The following is a 24,968-nucleotide window of genomic DNA, read 5'->3' as shown; positions in this document are numbered from 1 at the left end:
TCTTCCCTATCACCATGCCTTGGCCTTAGAATCATTAAGCTCAGAAAAGACCTTGGTATACATTACATTTAGTCAAAATCTTTTGTATCAGTATATATAAAAGCATCTTGATAGCAGTATCCTTTTTAACTATCATTTACTGTCATCATAGGCATTCAGTATGAAGACCCTGAAGGCAGTCACCAGTCACAACTTCAATTACCTTTTGTATTTGCAGGGAAGCATACAATGAAAGTCAGCTAGGCAGCTCTAGAAGTATGCAGGACATAGTCATTTTGCTGTGACACTGTTTTTCTTGCCCTAGTACATGAAGACTGTAGAAGAGCCACTACAAATAGTATCAGTTACAGCACTTTTGGTCACCACATTTATGAAATGTTCTTTATGTAGAAGGAGTTACAACACCTGGCACTCCCATACACTCAGCTGTCATTCCAATTGCAAGCGTCTCACCCCTTTTTGCCTTAGTACTGGTATTACACAGAGATGTAAAGCAAGGCAAAATGAGCTTTAAGAAACTTGCTCAAGTTCACGATACCAGGCATGCAGTAGCAAAAGAAGCATTTTTGACAACCACTGCAGTTCTAATCCTGCTGCTTTCCAGCATGAGTGTTAACAAAAGGATCAGGGGCTGCGAGTGCTGTATGCAACACTCACAGCGGCTCCAGAAACATCCCTGTGCCACCTCTGTTCCACTGTCAGCAGGGCAGCCACACACGAAGCAAACAGGTGGGGGTGCTTCTTGTCCTGCAAGAGCTTTTCCAAGTTTCTTCCCAGTAGGTGCCACCCATACAAGTTGCAGGAGACTATGCCATCAAGGTGTGCAGCTCATAGCTCCGAGAGAATGGGCAGAAATGTTGATTGGTACTTGGGGACAGGAAATGTACTAATAACGGATATCACTTGCAGGCTGCCCTGAACCTCCTAAAACCCTGCCCAGGCCTGACAAAATTGCAAAGGCAGTGTTCTCTTGCAGACCTCCCTCACAGGAAGCAGAGCTTGCAACAGGAGGAGCACAGAGGAAGAGCAGAGCACTGTTGAGACATCAGGGAGAGAAGGGAGAAGCAGCTGTCACTTTGTGCATTTCCTCCAGCAGCATTGCTAGGGGGATGATCTGGCTCTGCATGCTCTTTTTGTGTTTCCTCTCCTCACACTTTAGGCCCAAGATACCTTCCCCCAACTCACCTCCCACAACTTCCTGCAGGCCCCCAGGCGAAGGTGCAACACAAGCCCTGCGCGCTGACTGACGATGTTCCACACACGCCTCAGGGTGGAAGTAAAAGTGCAGGAAGATTGAAACAACTTTCTAAACTTTGTTCAGGTACTGATAGCATAACCCGGTGACGAGCAGGCTGCGCCCCAGGGGCGGGACAGTGAGCCAGTCCGGCCTCCCTCCGCCCACAGCCGGCCCTTGCCCACACAAAGGGGGCTGTGCAGTCAGAGTACAGATCACACCTCGCCTCTGGCAGGTCGAACTCAGAACCAGCAGTAAGTCAACTCAGAGTGCCAGGGGGATTCAAATTTGCAATACCCTCCTTGATCCCTACTGCAGCCAGGACTAAGTATGTGATGGCTTGCTTTCTGGGGTAAGGCCATTGACTTGAAATCTCTGTAACCTGAATGATACAGGGCAGAAGGGTTTGGAAGGGTGCAGGACAACTTATCCAAAACAAGAATTTAAGGTGATGACTAATCTAAATGGACCAACTAGGATCTTCCAAGCTTGTGATTTCAAATTGTCCCAAGTGCAGTTACACTTGCACAGAAGATGGTAACAAGAGACATTCATTTGATTCAGAAATTTCAAATAGCCCAAAGTACATTTTGAAAAATGTTGTCCTAGGGTATGTTAATGTCTACCTTGGGGAACAGGTTCTCTGAGTACCCCTCTAGAAAAGATATATACTTTGTTCTCATCACTGCAGCATGTCACAACTGTAGAAGAGTACTTTGTGCATGGTGTTCATAACGTATTTCAATTCAGCATACTTGCTAAAGCAAAAACAAAGAAACAAAGAAAACAATACCCCCCCCAAACAAACAAACAAAAAATAATAATGGTGCAATTCATCCCATTGTGTTTGACCCCAGAATGGATAGCTTCTTGAGATGAGAAATAATTACTATTATTTTTTTTTTTTTAAGAAAAAATCAAAGGGACAGCTGAAATAGCAATACAATAGAATTCTGGTATAAAGACCACAGGATCATAGAATAAATTAGGTCAGAAAAAGCCTTTAAGATCATGAAGTACAACCATCCACCTAACGCTACAAGTCCATCACTTAACCATGTCCCTAAGCATCACATCCACACATCTCTTAAATACCTCCAGGGATGGCAACTCCACCATGACACTGGGCAGCCATTTTCTCTATTGTTTCCTGGCTTGGTAGTGCATGGGGGCTAGCCTTAGCAGTGAAGACTGAAGCAAAGAAGGTGTTCTGTAACTCCACCTTCTCTGTATCTGCCATCACCATGGCACCCACCTCATTTAGCAGCGCACCCACATTTTCCTTAGTCTTCCTTTTGCTGCTACGTATTTGAAGAAGCCCTTCTTGTTATCCTTGATCTCTCTTGCTAAATTTAATTCTAACCAGACCTTGGCCTTCCTAATTGAATCCTTGCATTCTCTGGAAATGTTCCTATATTCCACCCAAATGGTCTGTCCCTTCTTCCACAACATGTATGCTTTCTTCTTCTGATTAAGTTTTCCCAAGAGCTCCTTGCCCATCCACGCAGGTCTCCTGCCCCCCTTGCTTGACTTCTTTCTCGTAGGGATGCACCGATCCTGAGCTTGGAGGAGGTGGTGCTTGATTAGCCAACTCTCCAGGGCCCCCTTTCTCTCTAGGGCCCTGGCCCAGGGGATTCCTCCAATTAGGTTCCTGAAGAGGTCAAAGTTAGCTCTCTTGAAATCCAGGGTTGCAGTCCAACTTTTTACCATGCTTCCTCCTCGCAGGATCTTGAACTCCAACATCTCATGATCACTGCAGCCAAGACTGCCCTCAACCTTCATGTTTCCAACTAGACCATCTCTGCTTGTTAGTACCAGGTACAGCATCGCACATCTCCTTGTTGGTTCACCTGCCTCCTGTGTCAAGAAGTTATCCGCAATGTTCTGCAGTAACTTCCTGAACTGTTTGTTCTGGGCTGTGTTGTCTTCCCAGCAAACAATGGCCCAGCAATCACATCTGCCAACAACCTCAGCACCCTTGGGTGGATCCCAGTATAGGATTCTTAGCATAGGTTCAAAATTACAGTAATAAGCAGAATGCTTTAAAGAATTCCACCATTTTTACAAGTCCAAAATTGTCCTCACTGAAGTCTAGGTACACACTCATTTGATTTTCTTCAAGGACTAAAACAATACTAAGATCTTTTGAAAAGTCCCAGGGTGCAAAACACATTATCCAGATCCGGGATCCTTCTGCATCTATGCTTAAAGTAAAATGAGTTAGAAACTGGATGACAGTCTCTATCACTGGGTTATGCAAATGCCAGAACTACAAACAGCAGCAGGTGCTAGGCAGAAGACTGCTTGCAGCTTTAAGTCAGGAAATGTCAAGAGCAATATAAAAATAAAACCCCCACCCTTGAAATAAAACAAACTTCACTTCACAGTTTATTTGTGGTGATGGGTTTTTATTTCAGTCTGGAGAGCCATCATACTGTTCAGTTGCAAGGAGTAGTTTTCTTCTACATTTATGCTGTCATTAACAGGCCTATTTGATCTTTCCACGCTGATACAGCCTTTAATTGCACCACCCTGGCGGAACTTGATTGTAATATTCAAATTGGTTGCCGAAATTGAAATAATAAACACAGTGCAAGAAATTTACAGATTGACTATAAAACAAATCATAGTAACTGACAGGTAGGAAACTACAGGTCTTCTAGCTTGACCTGCTCGAGTCATCTCACTTGCCAAAATAAAGGAAATACATTTGACTTTATGCTATTGTGATCTGCACTAGTATAAATTTGATTCTGCTATATAAATAAATAAATAAATCTCCAATATAAATAAAGTAAAACTTTTTCAGAAATTGAGCTTTAATCATAGAATGGATCTGTCTGTCATCTGTTTCAACCTACTGCTCAAAGCAAGGTCAGCTAGAGCAGATTGCTCAAGGCCTTGTGCAATTGGGTTTTGAAAATCTTCAAGGATGGAGACTCTATAACCTCTCTGAGCAACCTGTTCTACTGTTTGACTATTCTCACAGTAAAAAAGCTTTTCCTTATGTTTAGATGGAATTTCCTGTATTTCAGTATGTGTCTGTTGCCTCTTGTCCTTTCATTGGGCAGTACTCAGGAGCCTTGGTTTGTATTTATTACCTTGCAACCATGTATTTATGCACATTGATAACATTACCCCCACAATCCCCCCAGCTTTCTGTTCTTGAGGCTGAATAGTCCTAGCTCTCTCAGACTCTTGTTATATGTTAGATGTTTCAGTCCCTTAATCATTTTAGTGACTGTTTGCTGGATTCACTCTATATGTCTCTCTTTTACTGTGAAGCCTAGAACTCAACACAGCACTCCAAATGTGATCTCACCAGCACTGAGGTGGAGGGGAAGAATGACCTTCCTCAACCTGCTGGCAACACTGCTCCTGATTGTGAGTCACCTAGCTATGACATTAGCTAGCTACCTCACCTCTCATGGATGTATCCCATTAGGTTCCAAAATCTTGTGTAAATGTGAGAAACACTCTGTAGCCAATAACTTAGGCTCAGGCAAAGATCTCAGTGAAGTAGTAATTTATTCGCGATTGCAATGGTGGGCATCCCACAAGCAGGAGTGCACCTACTAGTCACATAGTACAGTTTATATACTTTCTTGATGACCGGGACACTCCCCTGTTGCCTCATTGACTGGGTAATCCAGGTTCACAACCTATCCGATGCTTCACAGACAATACATGGCCTTCAGTTGCCAGCCTGTTAAGTTTCAAATTTCTTTTTTTACTGTTTGAAGTGGTAATGTTTCTTCACTTACTTGACTTGACACTGTGATCTTCACCTAATTGCTCTAAGGAGTCCAGTTGTCTGCATTTTACATGGTTGTCTGTTAAGCTTTATCACTGCAAGCATATCTCAATACCACATTCCTTCCCTCTAAACAATGTAACTGCAAAAACAACATCTTTATTCCCACAAATCCCCCCTTTTTTTAATAAATTGTTGATTTTTGCAAAACTTTTCTCTAAGGTGTAATTTAGTAGGTATCTTCCTCTTCTTCACCTTCTTTGCTTTCCATCTCCTCTAATATCATCATCTTATCTGAGTAAGGTGGTGGCTCCATGGTCATTTGTTTCAATAGCGCTGTTTCAATTAACCACGGTACTATTCCTTTTACACAGGGGATAATGCAACAACCAATGGCTGTCAAAACTCCTGCTATTACAATCAAGGATGTACATATAGACATTACCATCCCTTTCCATTTACCAAACCAAGATTCCAAACATCTTGTGATAGAAGTGTCTGTTCCTATTTTTTCTGCCAATTCACTGGCAAGGGTGGTAAGCCGTTGCAATGCTCTCGTTACTGTGCCATCCGGGGCAGTATTGTTGGGTATAAAAGTGCAACAATGGTTGCTCAGTGTCACACACACCTCCTTTCTCTGTGAGCACCATATCTAATGCTATTCTGTTTTCCCAAGCCATTTTGCTGGTGGCATCTAGTTGTTCAGCAATTCCTCATATCACATCCCTTGTATAATTTATGAATCTCTGCTGATTATAATAAATATAATTAATCCAATCCACATTCTTATTGATTGCTACCCACCAGAACAGTGACTCAAACCCTGCAGCAATTTGATTCCTGGCTTTCTGTTCATTGAGAACTCCTCTAGGCACCACAATAGAATCTATGTACACTCTATCATCAAATGATACTCCTAAGCTTCTTTTACTTCTTCTGGGTATTTGTGATGTTTCTTTTTCAAATGCCAGGGTGAAGGGTACAGCTAATTGAACAAGTACACAAGTGCCTCCCCTATTAGATGGTAGGGTGGACTGTAAGATCTTTCCTCCACAGTACCACCAGATATCTGCCCTGGGGATCTCAAGTCTTGAGCAGTTTCCCATCAAGTCCTTGGTAGCATTCAAGGTTCTCGTGCACAAGGCAAATTTTCCCAGACGCCGGGTAGCGCTCACACCCTGCTGTGAGAGGCAAGCTGTATGGTTACCTATAGCTGTAGAGAATGCTGGGGGAACCCTGATATTGCTATCATGCAAGGAAGGGAACAGCAAAGAGAGAGACTTACAGGCCTCATTTCCCCAAGCAGTCTTTTCTTGGTACAATGCAATCATACATAGCATCCCCTGGGAACCCTTGGTCCACCCCAACGGGAAGGGCACTATCTGGGCAATCGGTCGTCCCGAGGCACAAGCATAGCAATTGCTGTGGTTGAGACTCTGGACAGTATATTTGACTCATTCTATCCAAGCATTCACATCCCCATACCCTATTTCAATCTCAAATGTTTGAACTGTCGCATTTCAAAGAGGGCCTCCTCTTTTCTCTCCTGTTTTCTCCTTGAGTTTCTTCCTTTCTCTGATGGCAATAGAGGATCATTTCCATTCAGCCATTCTCAGTCTTGCTGTTGGGTCTCTCCCAGTTATTTGTTCTCTCTGCTCAATTGTAATTGGGTATTTAAATCTCCACAAGCTAACACCTCACAAGCATCAAATGTGACAGACTGTGGTACATAACCCTCTGTCACATTCACCCATATTTTGACGGGGTATCCCGTCTTACTATTATCTCGTCATGCCTTTTCCAAGTTGCCAATTGACCAAGGCCTTCTCTGAGGCCTACAATCACTAGAAACAAAATTAATAGTTGATTTTTCCTTGTCATTATTTTTAACCCTTAGGTTTCCAAATAATTATAAATACAAAGAATAAGATATATGTACAGTACTACTAGAACAAAAACCCCTTGGGAGCAATTCGATTCGCTATAGGCCAGTCCTTTCTCCCAAGCGCAAGTCACACTCTTTAGTTACCTGTGAAAATAAAAGGTTAGTTTACAATTGTAAGCTTTTATCCTGCTCAGAGTCCACTTTGAGATTTTTCTCTTCGATTTCAACTTCCAACAAGTCTTCTGTAGAAACAGGTACTAGGGTGGACGGATGCCTTCACTCAAATATAGTGAGTCCAATCTTTTTCCACAGTTCTTACAGCTGTTTCAGTGGTTAGTAATGGTCCTTCCCATTAAGGCTGGAGTTGATCCTTTTCCAGGTCCAAATCAGGACCCAGTTTCCTGGTTGATGGTGGTGAATGGGGAATTCCAAAAGTGGGGTTTGAGCCAACAACCCACAGGTCCTGAGAGATGACAAAGAAGAGGACAACCCCAGAATACAGTTCTTAAGAAAACTCTCTTGTTTCAAATTGTGGTATCTCAACCCTTCTGCCCAGATAGGGTAATCCGAACAGCATCTCCTTTCTTGTGCTGTTTGAACCTGTAGGAGTGCTAAAAGTAAGCATTTTACCCAAAGAAATTAGGTTTCTAACACTAATTTAGTTAATTGCTTCTTTAATGTCTGGTCCATTCGCTCTATCTTCCCAGAAGAGGAGGGGTGCTAGCGGGTGTGAAAAACCCATTCAATCTCTAAGGCCTGCATTAACCCTTGCAGTACTTGTGAAGTGAAATGACTTCCTTCATCTGAATCAATGTTTTCAACTATCCCATATCTAGGGAATATTTGCTCCAGTGATACCTTAGCCACCATGTCTGCAGTGGCAGATACTGAGGGGAAAGCTTACACCCATCCAGTCACATGGTCAATTAGGACAAAGAAGTACTCAGTAAAGTCTACCTGTATACTTTGGAAAGGTCGAATCCCTGGCTCCCATCCCCTTCTAGGTGGGTTATGGATGACCTTTTTATTTACCTTTTGACATATGGTACATCCTCTGCGTATTTGCTTCACTAAAGTGTATATTCCTACACAGACATACTTAGCACAACATCATACATTGCTTGCACCTCCCAATGACTCTCTTGATGTAAAACGATTAATATTTGCCTCATTGGTGCTTTATTCAGCATTTCTCTCCCATCAGGGAGTATCCATTTTCCTTCAGATTTCGTGGCTCCTGATTCCTTAAAAAAATCTTTCTCTTAAAACTTTTTTAGTTTTCAACAATTCCCTGAATCCTCTCTGGATTTATTCTTCATTTTCCCTCAGACAGTAGATGCCTTATATACTTGACTTCTTTTTCTACATATTGTAATTTATTTTTCAATACTCCCAAGCCCTGGTTTCCCAGAAAGTTGAATAGCTTGTTAGTAGCTTCTTTCACAACTGTTTTCTCCTGTCCTGACAATAAAAGATCATCCACATATTTGTAACAGTAATACCTCGTCAGGAGGTTGTAATTGCTCCAAAATCTGTTCCAGAACTTGCCCAAATAAATTGACGGCCCTGTAAACCTGAGGTAAAACTGTCCATCTGTATTGTTGTTTTCACCCCCATTTCAGGGTCTTTCCAGTCAGAGATGAATATATCTTTGCTCTCAGGGCCTGAAAGCACTCCATTAATAACACTGTTATTCCAGTCTAACAATTTACTATCTGAATGCTCAATTTCATCATCAAATCCCTTCCCAGCAAGTTTGTCCCTGTCTTGGGTACATACAATAATTGCCCAGTGATCATTTTATCCCCTAGTCTCAGCTTGGTATCGCCCAAATGTTTCTTCACTTATCTGACTTGACTTGACACTGTGATCTTCTCCTAATTGCTCTAAGGAGTCCGGTTGTCTGCATTTTACAAGGTTGTCTGTTAAGCTTTCTTATCACTGCAAGCATATTTCAATACCACATTTCTTCCCTCTAAACAATGTTACTGCAAAAACATTTTTATTCCCACATATATCCAGTTTGTTTAGATGTTTCCTAACCCTATCCTAGTCCACTGAGACTCAGTCTTCACTGCACAGGAGTTTGCCACTTGCCTCAGGGGCTTGGGAATCCTGATGGCAGATCTTACCAATAACAAAGCACTGAGAACTTTTCCGTGCCCTTTGTCACCAGGTCCCCTGGCCCATTCAGCAAAGGGTTCACAGTTTCCCTAATCTTTGTTATTGTTGTTGTTACTTGAAGATGCCCCTTTTGTTGCACATTTCTTGCCAGATTCAATACCTGGCTGGTTTTGGCTTTCCTAAACCAATGTGTGCACAGTCAAGACAGTGTGTCTGTATTCCTCCCTGGTCACCTTACCATGCTTCTACCTCATGTATGTTTCCTTTTTATGTTGGAGTTTAGTCAGCTCTTCATTCATCCTTGCAGGCATGCTGCTATTTTTGCTTGAATTTTTGGGCTCTGGGATGGGCCATTCTTGAGCATAATGTATAAAAATAAAAGAACTTATAAATATTTCTTTCCATATAACTTGCATTAGAAATGTTTTTCTTAAATCATAGGTAGCTCAGCATTGGCACATTTTATTGCTTGTAATCAAAGCTGTTGCATAAACTGGCAGTTCTTCCAGTAAGGCATTATCAACTCAGTAATAAAGGGCGAATTAACAGGTTGAGAAGCATGAAAATCAGCAGTCCAAAAAAAGACGGAAGATCTACATTAGTTATTTTTGTGTCCCGGAGGAGACAATATCCAATATTATCCTCTCATTATTCATCACCCATTGTAGTTCTGTATATTCAACCATATGTGGCTTTCAAAGCAAACCATATTAGCTATCTAATCTACAGTGACGTATTTCTTCTGCTTTAACACTGGAAGTACAGTCTTTGTGCATTCTCAAGTCCCTTTCCCTCAGGACAAAGCAAGCCCACTTCTGAAATATCAAAAACCACAACATTCCCAGGGGGACCTTCAAATCAGCTCTTCATGAGTATCTTTTTCTGTTGAGGTAGAAAGCAATAAGCATGTGGCTGCCTCTACCATCTGCTCTGGCCCAAGACTGCTCCTGTTGGGCTGCTGGGGCCCAGACCAATGCCTGGGGGATGCAGCTGCCACTTTCCCTTTTGCAGGTTTAGCCAATAGCAAAACTGAGCAAATATCCCAGAAACACACAGACAGAAAGAGAGACAGACAGACAGAGGACACTGATATGACTGGTCACACAGGCTGCCCCAGTGAAGGGATGCCTTCAACAGCAGTTAGACACAGGACTGACATAAAACAGACATAGACAGCCTTTCTCCTCTTCAGCTGGTAGAGATGCAAGTTCACTGTTGAAGACATGCACACAGCATATTCACAGATCCTCTGAGTACCAGGCACGGCCTCTCTGTCTAGCACCCCCCACTCAGATCCTTGAGTACCAGTGCAGCCCACAGAGGTCCACCTAGCACCCCTGCGAGGATACTGGGCCCCTTACCCACCTATTCACCAGTTAGCCCAGCTTGAAGTTCACGTGCACTCACACACTCATCCCTCAGGCATACCACATTCATAGGCCCCTTGGGTGCACCAGCATGGAGCCCCTGCCTGGATCTGAGGCTCCTGCTACTTACCAGCTAGTCCAGGTTAAAGTTTGCTATTGAACAGACATACACAACAGGTCTGGGGAAGATACAGACAGTCCCTTGAGCAGCTGGCAACAGGCACACAGACTGCAAGCCATGGCCCTGCTCCAGCAGATGGTGCAGAGACCTCACCCGCCTCACTCACTCTGGTCCCTCTCAGTAGCTGGTTTGGGAAAATATACCACTCCAACCCCATGGCTGGGAGTAGAAGACCCCACTTGCTCCAGTAGCAGGCACCACAGGCCAGGGATGACTACACCCCAAGTCTGACTCCAGTAGCTGGCACTTGGTTTGTTCACACTGATCTCCCCAGCAGCTGGTGCCCTGTGCTCAGAGTTTGCAGGATTCCTTTCAGATCCAAGCAGCTACAGCCCCTCCAGCTACTGATACTAGGACCCCTACTTGCTCCGGTAGCTGGCAATAGCTGGAGCCACATGTACAGTAGATGAAATTCTCTCCAAGTCTGTGCCATGATACTGCTTTAATTTTACTCAAACTCCAGTTTGCTGAACCATAAAAAACTAAACTGCCATTAAAGATCTTGACCTACTTTCCCAAAGAAAAAATATCCTGGTTGATATCCATCGTTAATTATATACTAACTAACCAAATACCCCTGCAGTTATACAGAGGAGGTAAATTGTTTATTTTTATGCACAACCTGGCAATCTTTGAAGAAGTGTTCTATAGATTCCATCCCAGGAACAGCTGAAGTGCACTAATAGCTAAAAGCTCTATTTTAGTCACATCACTTCCACCCAAGGCTTTTAACAAGGTTAAATTTAAATGAATATTGTTTTCCATAATGCACATTTCATAAACAGTGTTGAATACTGTTCAGTGAAGGACTTTGTGCATCAGAGGAAAACTTGTAGGAACTAACTCTCTTGTAGAACGTTTGATAGAAACCTGTTTTATACAGAGATAAAGAAAGATCTTATTGTGAGATCAGTCATTCCACCATACTAGCTAAATGCCAAGAAAAATTGAGATCTATTGCAATAACTAGTATATGAACACAACAGCTGTCCATGCTTCATAGAACAGAAAGATTTAGAGTAACATGTATCATTCATAGAGCTATGTATCATTCATATACCAGTTCCCTAAGTCCACCCTTCTCACAAAGTGACAAGAGAGATGAAAATTTAACAGACTCTCCATTCCATACTCTGTCCCCCTGGGAATACATAAGGTTGCTGAACATTCAAGAAGATGATCAGCATGAAAACTGAGTTTAAGATTTGTAACTGACAGATGTAAGGCAGTAATATTTTTACATTCACTCCTATTCTTGCTTGAATCTCCCAGCTCCTGTATACATACAGACAAATGCACCATTTCACTTACATAACCATTTTTCTTACATTTATATTTTTTTGCAGATTTTTCTTTTCTTGTCCCTGTCTTATTCCATAGCTTTGGGTCATATTCCTTATATTAAAAAAATATCAAAAACATAAAAAGAATCAGTCTGGGGCTGCTATTTAAGTCACTCTCATACACGTCCAACAGTTAATTGATGTTTTTTGACAGAAATACAGTATTCTCAATAGTTTTGTTAACACAACACGTATGATGCAAGTATTTGCGTCAGTCAGCCATTTCATGAACAAAAATCTTTAAAAAGTAATCCCACTGGTTTATAGCACAATCATCCCTTGAAAGCCTAATTTTCACCAACCTTTCTTAGGCAGAATTACTTTCTAGGACAACCCTCACCTTCTAAAAGCTAGATACTGACGGAAAAAACACTTACATGTACTAGCTGCTTGGTCACCACCGGGTGTGTAACCTAATACATCACTTAATACTGCCTCAGTTTATTATAATGGACATTTGGAGGTGCTAGCCAAGCTCAGCTGCAAGCTGCACTCCATACGTGTTATGAACATAAAAGAAGGGATGAAATGGGGAAGTGAGGCATAGAAAGGTGAATAATTAGCTTGAAGCACAAATGCATTTTACCACTACTGTTCCAATTCCTATACCTTAAGCCCTATACAAGGCTACTAATGCGGTCAAAGTTGGCTTTTTCACAGAATGTTTGAGGTTGGAAGGAACCTCTGGAGGTTTTCTAATCCAAACCCACTGCTAAAGCAGGGCCACTAAGAGTTGGTTGCCCAGAACCAAGTCCAGATGGTTTTTGAAGATCTCCAAGGAGGGTGACTCCACAACCTCTCTGGGCAACCTCTTCCGTTGCTCAGTCTTCTCTGTCTTCCTCGCATTAAAAAAAGTGTTTCCTGATGTCCAGACAGAACCTCCTATCTTTCAGTTTGCACCCCTTGCCTCTTATCCTGCCACTGGACACCACTGAACAGAGCCTGGCTCTGCTGTCTTTGCAGCCTCTTTCCAACTATTTATAGACATTGATAAGATCCTCCCAAGCCTTTTCTTCTCTAGGCTAAACAGTCCCAACTCTCTTAGTCTTTTCTCATAGGAGAGATGTTCCAGGTCTATAATCATCTTTGTGTCCCCTCTTCGGACTCTCACCAGTATGTCCATGCCTCTCTTGTACTGTGGAGCCCAGAACTTGACACAGTCCGCCAGGTATGGCCACATCAGTGCTGAACAGAGGGGAAGGATCACCTCTCTTGAACTGCTGATGATACTTTGCCTAGTGCAGCCCACGATACCATTAGCCTTATTTGCTGCTCTAAGGGCACATTGCTGGCTCATGTTCAATTTGGTGTTCAGCAGGATCCACAGGTCCTTTTCAGCCATTCTGATGTCCAGCCAGGCAGCCCCCAGCATGTACAGGTGCCTGGGGTTGTTCTTCTCCAGAACAAGGAATTTAAACTTCTTGTTGAGCTTCAAGAGGTTCCTGTCAGCCCATTTCTCCAGCTTGTTGCAGTCCCTCGGGATGGAGGGATTCTATATATTTAAACATATATAATTACCTAAAACCCTAATTATGTAATCCTTCTTTTAAGGACTAAATCTTTAAATTAAAAAACAAAAAAAAACAAAAACAAAAAAAAGCTACTGTGACTACAACAACAGTCGTTGTCATCAGATGAGTACAGCTGTAGCCCTTCAAGTCTTCCTGCTTTAGCCTGATGGCAAAGTTTGAGGGGACAGTTTTTCATTAAGCTGATATTGTTTCACATGCAATGCACCATATATTGGATCTACTTGCAAAGCCACACATCTGTCATTCCTGCCACATTTTTTCTTGACCTTCTACTCCTGTTCTCCTCTGTGTTTTGTCAAAAGTAGATGTCTATATTTGAGCATTACATTATTTATGCATTAGTGTGATAGACCCGAAAAAGAGAACTGAATGGCACTATAACTAAGCTGAACCATCTTTCCCATGCCAAATTAGTTTTAAACAAATATCCAGGTGTTTCATCTAGTTCACTTTATGACAAAATGAATGCAAACAGAGCATGGGGAACAGAGAGATGAGAGCAGGCTAAGGCCTTCTGTTGCCTTATATTGTTCATGAAACCAGGACATGGGTAAGGTAATCACCACCTATAATTTGTTTACATATTAGATTTCTTTATTAGTCAAAAGGAAGAAAATCATATCTGAGGACAACGTGAGAAAAGAAAAGAAACATTTAGGGTTGTTCCTTTTAGAGTCAATATGATTTCATTCCCTTTAAGTAAAATTTTGTTACTTACTGGCTAGCAGACTGAAACAGGGAGTTGGTCTAAAGGTTCTTGGTTTCTAACAAGAAATGTAATTTCCATTGTCTGCCTTCTGACTGGCGCCCTTTCAGCCCATGGACTAATCAGTTTTCCTAAATGCTGAAATGTTAGATTTCTGCTTTCTTATCGATCATAGAATGGCTCAGGTTGGAAAGGACCTTAAAGATCATCTAAGTCCAACCCCCCTGCCATGGGCAGGAATGTCACCCACTAGATCAGGTTGACCAAGGCCCCATCCAACTTGGTCTTGAACACCTCCAGGGATGGGGCATCTACAACTTCTCTTGGCAAGCTGTTCCAGTGCGCCACTACCCTTACAGTGAAGAATTTCCTCCTAATGATCTAAATCTATCTAGATCTAAATCTATCCACTTTTTGTTTAAGACCATTCCCCCTTGTCCTACCTGAGTAAAGAGTCTTTATCTTTTTTTTTTTTTTTTTTTTTTTTTTAAGACCCCTTCAAGTACTGAAAAGCCTCAATGAGGTCTCCCCAGAGCCTTCTTTTCTCCAGGCTGAACATCCCCAGCTCTCTCAGTCTTTCTTCATAGGAGAGGTGCTCCAGCCCTCTGATCAACTTCGTGGCCCTCCACTGATTGTTCTTTCATCCCTTTCTAGCTACAAATTACACTCTTCTAAAAAGAAAATACTGAAACAAACAGACCTCAAAAGCATCCCAATGCAGCTAAAGTATAAAACCAGAATTTAATGATATTTCCAGTTAACAAAGTCAATAGCTGAAAAGGGCATAACTTTAGGCAGTTGTTTCTAGGAGTGGAGTTATTTGTCAAGCCAGTTACAATCTCTTCTACAAAAGACTCTAAATGTAGTAGGTGTGAAAGAGAACTTTAAATGTGATAATAAGTCTGCAAAATGCCAGGACCAGCTGGTTTACTGTCCTTAATATGACAACAATATCAAACTCATAACAACTCAAAGCACGCCAGGAAGATAAACATATTTTATAGTATTCTATGGAATTGTTTAATGTCTGCATCAGCAGACATATTTTGCTTGAATGTTGCATCAGATAGTCCTTTTCCTATACTGTACACACTCTCTTCATTACACTGCAAATTCTTTCTTATTTCACAGCACAGCAAATGCTCTCCTACACCTGCAAATTCAAGTGGGTTCTTTAAACAGTAATCTGTAAGAATACATGGAAGCAGTGTTTGTACCTTTAAGGATATCTGATCAAAGACTTTTCCAATGTAACAAGGGATAGTAAGAAAGGGAAGAAGCCATAAACAAAACCATACAGGGACACAAACCTGACTGACATGGTAAGGGAGGCAGTGATGAAAACAAATCTGGTCAGTTGCACTAACTGGCACATGAGTGTGAGAGTGCTTATCCCAGTCAGGTTATCTGAACAGGGATCCTGTCAGTTGGAAAACTAAGGGAAAATGAGGAAACTGGAAACAAAGTATACAGAGACACAGACCTAACAAAACAAGCATGGAGACAACGACAAGAAAGAAATCTCACTAGTCACATAAATTGATTAAGAAACTACAGGTTCTGCTTCCAGGAAGATCAACATGGACTTTGGCGTTGGTAATGAAGGAACAGAGAGGGTTTAGGCAGAAAAAGGTACAAAAATGGCTGGTCACGTGTAAAAGAGAGATGATCAGTACACTTGTCTGGCTGAGCCCTGTGCTTGATTGCTGCAGACAGTCCAATCTTCTTATTAAACCTTTCCTTAACTATCTCTGTGTGCAATCTCACCTTCTATCCCATGTGTATGCATGCTACAAGAACTAAGTGCCAGCTGCTGGTGAGACCTGTATGTGTCTCCAGCTACTGGACTGGGAGAGTGGGCATATCTGGCCTCTGGTTCCAGCTACTGGAGTGACTGAGTGTCCTAGCCTCAGTAGTTGGAGGGACCATAGTTCTCTGGATCTAGGAAGGGTCGTACAGACTTTGAACCCAGACTGCCAGCTACTGGAGTGGAGTTGACTAGGTGCCAGCTACTGGAGTCAGACTGAGGATCTAGGCACACCCAGCCTGTGGTGCCAGCTACTAGAGCGAGTGGCAGTCTTAGCATCAGCTATTGGAGTGACTGAGGGTCTTTAACTTTCAGCCACTGGAGCAACAACAGTGTGTGCCCCCAAAACTGGCTGCATGGGCGGACTGGGGTGAATGAGGGGCTCAGCACTAGAGGCTGGTGCAGGGTCACATGCTCAGATGCTAGGTACCAGCTGCTGAGGGTAGGCCAAGCATCTGTATCTTCATAAAACCTGGTGTACACAGGTCATGTGTATGTATACACTAGCAACCTTCAAGCTAGATGAGCTGATGAGTAAGGGTACCTCAGGTCCAGGCCAGAGTATCAAGTGGGCAAGGACACATTCTAGTACTCAGTAGGGACATGAGTGAGCAGCACCTGTGGGATGAGTGTGTGAGTGCTGCACGTTTTCAGTAAGCATCAAGTTGGACCAGCTGGCAAGTAGGAGATCCAGGGGACAGGTAACAGGGCCCAGGATCCAAGCAGGGGTGCCAGACAGACAGGATTGCACCAGTACTCAAGGGATCTATTAATGTGTGTGTGCTTGCAAACCTAAATATATAATGGCTGCATTAGCACCCTTCTAGCATCCCTACCAGGTTTTGTTTTAGGCGAGTCCTACATGTAGGTGCTAGTGAAGGCAGTACTTTCTGGCAGTACTCTGTGTGGGCCTGTGGCATAAATGCTTGGCTTCACTACTGACTGAACCTACAAAGGAAAAATCATCAGTTACAGTCCTAAATCTGGACAGAGACCCCAGGTCCCTGGGATGAGCTCCAGCAACCAGGGAGGAGAAAGTCCTTGGCTGGAAGTGACTAGGAGAGGCAGCCACACTCAACATCCCTCAGCACTGCTTCTTAACTTAGTCAGTGGTTTTCTTTCTTGTCATCACCTTGCACTGGTCATGAATTTCATTCTCTCTTGCCCTATATTCATTTTATTTGGAAAGGTTTAAGTATCATTCTCCAGAACTAAGATGTGAAAAAGCAAAAAAGCCCCAAAGGATAACATCCCTGTGACCATGATATTTGCTATGAATTATGTTTTTCATAAAAAGCATTGACCTCTAATGTAGCTTGCTGACAAACTTTTCTACCCTATAAATGACAGAAATCAAATGAGTGAATTCATGAGCAACGTCAGTGGATTCTGTCTTTCTTAAACAAAGACAAAAGAAATGCAGTCAAGCAACAAAAATATTATTTTGGCTGCTCAGAGATCATGCCTCTCTCCGAATTCCCTCACTAACTCTCCAGGGTTGTGACACTGAAAAAAAGGCAAGAGAAGCATGGAGGAAACACAAAACACTTTACAAAGTCTCCCTCAGTTCCCACAATTTTTTGGTGTCTTCTAACAGTAGAAGAGTATAGTGGATGTATTGGGTTTATGTAGCAAGGACTTGGTAGCAAGGGGGCTGCAGGGGTGGCCTCTGTGAGCAGAGTCCAGAAGCTGCCCGACGTTAGACAGTTCCAAAAGGGACCGACTGGCCAGAGCCAAGCCAATAAGTGATGTTGCTTGTGCATCTGTGAGAGCCTATTTAAGAAACTGAAAAAAAAATTGCACAGTAGCAGCTGGGAGAGAGGAGTGAGAAACAGAACTGCAGACATCAAGGTGAGTGAAGAAGGAGGGCAGGAGGTGCTCCAGGTGCTAGAGCAGAAGTTCCCCTGTGGCCTGTAGAGAGGACCATGGTGGAACAGGCTGTCCCCCTGCAGCCCATGGTGCACCATGGCAGAGCAGACCTCCACGCTGCAGCCCATGGAAGAGCACACAGTGGAGCAGGTGGATGTGGCCTGGAGGAGGCTGTGGCCTAGGGGATGGAGAAGAGACCACGCAGGAGCAGGAGGTCTGGGGAGAGCTGCCATCCGTGGGGGACCTATGCAGGAGGAGTTTGCTCCTGAGAGATGGACCTTGTGGTACAGACCCATACAGGGACAGTTTTTGAAGAGCTGCTGTCTGTGGGAAACCAATGTAGGATCAGTTTGGGAAGGACTACAGCCCATGGGAGGGACCTGATATTGGAGCAGGGGCAGAGAGTAACCATGAAAGAGTGGCAGAGACAAAGTTTTATGGACTGACTACAATCACCATTCCCTGTTCCCTAGGCCACTTGGGGGGAGAAGTTACAAGACGGTGGATGAGACACCAGGTGTTTTCAGTTTGCTTTTAGTTTCTCACTGTACTAGTCTGCTAGTGATAAATTATATTAATATGTTATATTAAGATATCTATATTTATGAGTCTGTTTTGCCCATGACAGTAATTGTTGAGTGACGTCCCTGTCCTTTTCTCCACCCGTGAGTCCATTCCGTCATATTCCCTCTCCCTTTTCCTTTGAGGATGGGGAGGGGGAGTCAGAGAACAGCTGTGGTTGAGTTGAGTTCCTCAGCAGGGTAAAACTGGAAACTCAAATAGATCTGATTTTGGTGAGTATGCTATTTTGGACAGTGCCTAACAACCATTACAGTTACAGCACTGATCGACATACCAGTCAAAGGAATTTTAAGACTAACACACATTTATTAGATGTAGTCTGTATAGGTAACCAATTAAAAGCACACTAATTACAGACAAATCATCTTTCTGAAAGTAATAATCTTTACTGTAGAGATTGTACTGTATAAGGTCACTTATACAGACTGTATAAGGTCACTTTAGCCTTCCCGCTAGGATCTTGTTTGCTGATGACAGTTTAAGATGGATCAGCCCTGTCCTCAACCAGCTAAGCTATCATCCAATGTACTCTGGAATTTAAGTCATTAAGTACAGTTAGTATATTATGCATCTCACATCTAGGTTAGATGTGAGTGTACAAGGCACTTGGTGCTGGGAGAGCTTCTATACAAAACAGCTAAATCCTTTTCATTTTGCAGATTTTAACTTAAAAGTTTGCACAAACTGCCTCTGTAAATGAACTGGAATGAAGATCAACTCCTAAACTGCCTTGGATGAAATGAGGCAATTCAGCATAACTGAGTACACACCCATTCTAAAAGGCAAAACTGGAAGAGGAAGCCCAATATGATATAGAAATAAGATCAGCTCAAATTGAAATGTTATGCCCACGTGAAAACATTCTGCCACAAAAATAATTTAATAAGAAAATTTTACCTCAGTTTAAGGCACATAAAAGAATACACAACAGTAATTGAAAACAGCAGCTTTTGTTCCCCATATTCTGACCAAATCCCTTTTTATTTCTTCAATGTTCCTTAATCCAAAAATTGTTTTCCATTCTTCCTTTTCCTCTGTTCTTTTTATTAAGTCCAACTATTTTTTGTATTGGTTACCATTACCATTCTGGACTTTGCTTGCAGTAATAATGTCTCTCCTTGCCAGAGAGAAGATTGCTGCTTTGCAGTATCTGCTGTGCAGTATCAAGATTCATCAGCACAAAGATCACCAGGAAGCAGAACAGTACATTAAAAGAAGAGCTGAAAACTACAATTGTGCAGTGATGTAGTGAGATTAAGATTCTGCAATTCAATTTCTTTAAGTAGTAAGCAAGAGAACAGAATACAAACTATTAGAAGATACTAAGATCAGTATAGTTGATATTTTATGTCCTTGAGACATTAAAAACCCATTCAGTTTCCTTAGCTAGGAAGGTCATTAAGTTCAGACCTCTGATGAAATAAAAGAACAAATCAAAGTAACAGCATGTGTATTTGTTAGTTTCATGAAATGTGTATTTTGCAGACTACTGGTTAAGAATAAAAAGGAGTCAGTAATGCAGAAGCTCCCCACAATTTGCTATTTCATACAATGTGGGAAATAGTGTGCCCTTGGCATAGCTACCATATTAGTGAATCAAATGTGAGTAATGCTCAGAACAGTAGGACCTAGATTTCAACTGTGATCAGAGATCATAGAATCATTTAGACTAGAAGAGGCCTCTGAGATCAAGACCAACAATTAACCTAGGACTGCAAAGCCTACCACTAAACCATGCCTCTTAGCACCACATCTACACATCTTACAAATACCTCCAGGACTGATGACTCATCTACTTCCCTGGGCAGCCTGTTCCAATGCTTCAAAACCCTTAGAGTGAAGAATTTTTTCCAAATATCCAACCTAAAACTAGAAGTTGAAATTGTAGTGCAATTTTATAATCTAGCAAGTATATAGTTGAAGCTTACCTTCAAGTCAAACATAGCAGCTTTGGTGAACTGCAGGTCCTTCATCTGTTGTCTCCAGATGGATTTCTTTTGCAGGTTTAGAATTCAAACCAAGAGAACTCCAACTGCAAAGCAATGTGTACTACAGAACACAGACATACATACACAAAGGTAAAGTCACCTGAGCTTAGCTTTAAGTCCTACAGACAATCTTTATAAAAGGTTAGTTTCATCATATACATCCTGTTCAAGAAACATTTTTTACTACATGAATAAATACTTGTAATATATTTTTATACATAAATCTTGTCTTTGAAAACTTACCAATGCACAATGTATCTAGGGCTCACTAAGCACTTTCAGATTTGTAGTAGTTGCTACATCTGAAAAAGGCATTAGTAAAGTTTGTTTCACAGATCTTAACAGCTGGATAGTCTCTCAAACTTTTAATAGCTTCCCTCCTCCATAAACATATGCTAGCTTTTCTTTCACCTCCCTCCTTTCACACTTCATGTTTTTATATTGTCGTCTTCGCAAAAGGAACAAAAGTATCAAGAAGACAAACAAATATTCAGTTCAGCTCCTTTCAAACTTAACAAAATTCTATTAAGTACTCAGGGTAGATTTGGTTGGCATCAAAGATAACAAAGATCTTTGGGTTCCAGGTATTATCCACACAGCTGTCATACAAGTTCACAAAACTTCCATCTTTTGAAGGAGGTCTCATGTATTTTGAATCACCATTGATATAGTCACCAGTCAATACGCGAGCAAGAAACATGACTTTATCTGGTCTATGTGGATGAGACTGCAGATTCACACCATGAATTTGAAAGGTATTTCCGTGATTCATGTCCTCTTTGCAGAAACGACTGGAATATGATGCATCTCTTGCAAAATAGGTCCCTTGCAAATTTAAAAAAAAAAAAAAGAAAAAAGAAAAAAAAAGTATCTGATGACATTCTTGTTGTGACAGCTTAACTGATTCAGGTAATGCATGGATATAGGTATCAGAATAATGAAAGATGTCTGTTCGTTTATGTTCAGCAACAATCCCTTTTTTCCCCCTAAATTGTTAGAACTACAGTAACATGAACAAATATTTAGTGTGAACATTTTTAATAGGGACACTGACCTTGTAACCAACATTGCTTTGCTGTTCATCTGTCCCCCACCCCAGCCCCCAGCTCTACCAGCCACTTGCACCAATTATGTTCTTTATTGTATCCTAACTTTCTTAATTAGACTTGTTGTAAAAGAATAGCTATATTAAACAGCTCCTGGAAAAAACAGAGTACAAAGAACATTCTATAGGGAACATGTAACAATGTTTAACTAACTGTTCAGATTGCTAAACTGTGTGTGACAAAAATGCTTACCTTTTCCATATACAGCAGCATGCATCCCATTTATTCTCCAGTCAAAATTATGAATACATATTGCTTCTACAAATTCATTACTGGTGCCGTGAAATAACATCTGCTCATTAATAGTTGGGACACCTCTTTTCTTCTTCAGTTGAACTTTTTTCCTAAAGAGAACACACAATACAGTATTACAAACATCTGAACAAACAAATAAAGTTCCTATGTTTAGGTCTGTTCTCCCACTGCAGGGAGAACAGACCTAAAACACTTTATAAATTACACTTCTGCAAGTGTCTAGATGATTACAGCTTTTAAAGGAGATCAGAATTCTTAAAGTACATGTTTAGATATTGCACATCTGGATGTTGTAGTCTATTTTCAGAAGTAATCTAAGCTTAGGTAAAAAAGGTATTTAAAATTTTTTATCAACTTTGTTCACATGACATTAGTTTCAATGTAGTCATTTCCTGAACATACATTTTGAAAATAAAAAGCACTGTTCCCCTATTTTGTGTTTTTTGTTCTCTTCATCTACTTAAATAGTATGGTTGGAAGGATAGGAACGTTAGCGGATTATTAAGAGTAATTATCCTGGTAAAATAGCAAAAACCTTAAAAATAAACCTACCTTAGTGTTCAGGTAAAATTTCTTCAACATGATCATGGTTTTACTGAATTCATGGTTCATATACTTTCTAAAGAGCTACGTCTTGTGTTCTATCATTCTAGAATTTTGGTGGAAAAAAAACACTAAACTTTTATACTACAGGTGAACCTGTATTACAGATTTATGGGCAGAAAGCCATATAACACCTACAATTAAAGAACAAACGTATTTGTCATCAACCTTTGTTCAAGCGACTTTCTATCAACTGCATTTTCCTAAGATCCCTGAAGAACCGGACTCTGGAGCCAAATCTAAATTACTAAGCTGTTCATAGCTATGATCCCTTGACTGTCCAGACAAGGATAAGCTGAAGTGTATCATAGCTTTGTCCTTGTTTATGTACCTGAATTTTCTTCCCATAAAAACCCCACAGTGCCTGGGGCAAGAGAAGGCACATATTTAGGTTTATCAAATTAAGTAATCTGCTTATAATTCTGCTTTAAGTCTGTAGTAGTAAAGGCTTGAACTGGGGAAGCATTCTCAGAGCCTACAGTGTGGAGAATTCAGTTAGTTCTATCAACCAAGTCAGGGAAAGAGACAGGCAGCAAAGATTCTTCATCATATTAATGGCATTATATTTTAATTATTCCAGATTTATAAATAAATACATTTCACAGGATTGAAAACCTTGCAGTATTTAGCTTGCAAGATATACTTTTTTTGTTTTACTGTTCAAAACTAATGTATACTTCACAAACAACTGTGACAGCAAGATATTACATTCCAATTTATACGCAACTTCTTGGATTACAACAATACTTTAAGATGATCAATTCCAGCATCTTTCAATGCATGTTTCATCTGTGCTACATTTATATCTAATACATTTAAACAAGTATTACAGTTCTGCACCTGTAGAAGTTAAGAGTCTTGAAAACAGAATTTTGAACACAAGCAGAAGAATGACAGATGAGCAAATAAAGAAAAAATTGTTTAAACTAACACATTTTAATTAAATAATAATAAAAGCAACTAAATATTTTCCTACTGAATGCCTTCAAGATTTGTTCTGTTAACAACTGTAAACCTGTTGGCTTTAAAAATAATCTCACCTGCAAAAAAACTCCCACAAGTCTAGATTTTGTATTCTCTTAATTCTTTTAATTCGGTGGCTATCCATTGTTTTTCCAAAGAGACCAGAAACTTCAATATATTCATTTGTTTTCTTTTGCAAAGGAATAAGCTGGGGAAAAAAAAGAGGTTAGTAAATTTTCAGTGTGAAGTATTATTTCATTATCATGTGGTTTTGTCCAACTCGTATACCAACTCTTACCTGATATGGCTCCTCAGGATTTACATTCTCCCAGTGTGAAGGAACGGGGATAGCTTCATTGTCACAAATGACGCTTCAAACAAACAAACAAAAAAGGCAAAAACACATCACATCAAGGAAAAGTTATTTATTTCCTCCAGTCAATCTCCTGCTTCAAACAATAAAATATGAAAAAAAAAAAAACTTACACAAAATTACTTAAGGTTTTAATTCAAACAAAGCCTGTTGTCAGCAAATATGGTCAAACACAAAGGTCTTACTTTGTATTCAAATTCTGCTTTAGCTTATTATAAACAAACCATGGTAATGAACAATTTTATTATATCCAATAAAAGACAGAAATTTAAAGCAAAAGAAATGGTCATAAAGGTCTGCAACATCTGGAGAGCAACACTGATTTAGAAATGTGAGAGTGCACATACAGCCCAAACATTCCAAAGAATCAGGAGATAAAACTAGTCCAAACCTCTGAAAATCAAGCCCTCATATGAAGTACTTAAAATCATCATGGTAGAAATACACACTTGAAAAGTTTGATTGAAATTGTTCTCACAAAATGAATAAAAATGTATTTTAGACATGTACACTACATATGTAGCACCTTTTAAGCCCAAAAACAGGGACAAAAGAAAGCAATCTGAAACTAAAGAATGGTGTCAGCCTGTGAAAATAGAATATTTTGATAAAGTATTGAATACAATTATTCAATAAACAAAAAGCAAAACAGAATTGCCTCATTATTGGATGTACACTTCCAGGAACATCCACTGAAAAACAGCTGATACTTCAAAAAAAAAAAAAAAAAAAAACAGCCCTCTCCTGAATGTCAGTTTAAAAAGTTTGCTAAGAACATTTCTTACTACAAACGCTAAATTTCTTTTTAAAGTATAATGAAACAACGTTCAGAATTAAAATTGTTTCTAAATACTAATTTGGAAAAAATAACCCACAATCCAGATAGTAAATTTTATCTGCAATAGTATCACTGCATATTTACCATTTACTGAATATCAGATTTACATCACCAGATGTAAATCCAATCACTTATCAAAAAGTAAGAAACTTGCAGAAATTAGACTCATAAGAAATTAAGAGTCTCAGAAATTAGACTCATAAAACACTCTTGTCATTAGGATGCAATTTCTGGTCATTTCAAATCATTTTAGAGTAAATGATTAAAACATGTAAGCAAGAAAATATAATCTTTTTTACTGTTACAATATTGGTTCTAAATAATTTATGAAGTCATTGTTACAATGGAACAAACTACTCCACTTTTTCCTGCTGCTTCTCCAGTTCTCTATTCAGCAATTCTGATTCAACAGGTACATTCAACAGCAGCGGGTACATTCAACAGCAGCGGGTACATTC

At 40.6% G+C, this 24,968-nt stretch overlaps 2 protein-coding genes across 7 annotated transcripts in view; both read right to left on the bottom strand.

Annotated features, from left to right (window-relative positions):
* CRACR2A (calcium release activated channel regulator 2A) overlaps positions 1 to 20,402 on the bottom strand; it is a 69,530-nt gene extending 49,128 nt beyond the window's left edge. For 3 of the 5 annotated variants that reach the window (XM_035313352.1, XM_035313347.1, XM_035313371.1), the window contains exon 1: positions 1,186 to 1,378. The gene's annotated coding sequence lies outside the window, so the exon portion shown is untranslated. Of the gene's footprint in view, positions 1 to 657; positions 857 to 1,185; positions 1,379 to 20,312 lie in introns of those variants that run through there. The other 2 variants (XM_035313365.1, XM_035313359.1) reach the window with 2 other exon arrangements.
* The window catches only part of PARP11 (poly(ADP-ribose) polymerase family member 11), a 9,340-nt gene continuing 4,710 nt past the window's right edge, over positions 20,339 to 24,968 (bottom strand). For both annotated transcript variants that reach the window (XM_035313397.1, XM_035313401.1), the window contains exons 5-8: positions 23,598 to 23,670; positions 23,377 to 23,507; positions 21,671 to 21,822; positions 20,339 to 21,197 (exon numbers count right to left, since the gene is read on the bottom strand). In XM_035313397.1, coding sequence (XP_035169288.1) covers positions 20,884 to 21,197; positions 21,671 to 21,822; positions 23,377 to 23,507; positions 23,598 to 23,670 — 670 coding nt within the window. In that variant the 3' untranslated portion in view covers positions 20,339 to 20,883. The remainder of the gene's footprint in view (positions 21,198 to 21,670; positions 21,823 to 23,376; positions 23,508 to 23,597; positions 23,671 to 24,968) is intronic.

This window comes from Oxyura jamaicensis, chromosome 1, assembly GCF_011077185.1.
Source record: "Oxyura jamaicensis isolate SHBP4307 breed ruddy duck chromosome 1, BPBGC_Ojam_1.0, whole genome shotgun sequence".
Lineage (NCBI taxonomy): Eukaryota > Metazoa > Chordata > Aves > Anseriformes > Anatidae > Oxyura > Oxyura jamaicensis.
The sequence above is the reverse complement of the archived record's forward strand: the minus strand, read 5'-3'. Positions and strand labels throughout refer to the sequence as shown.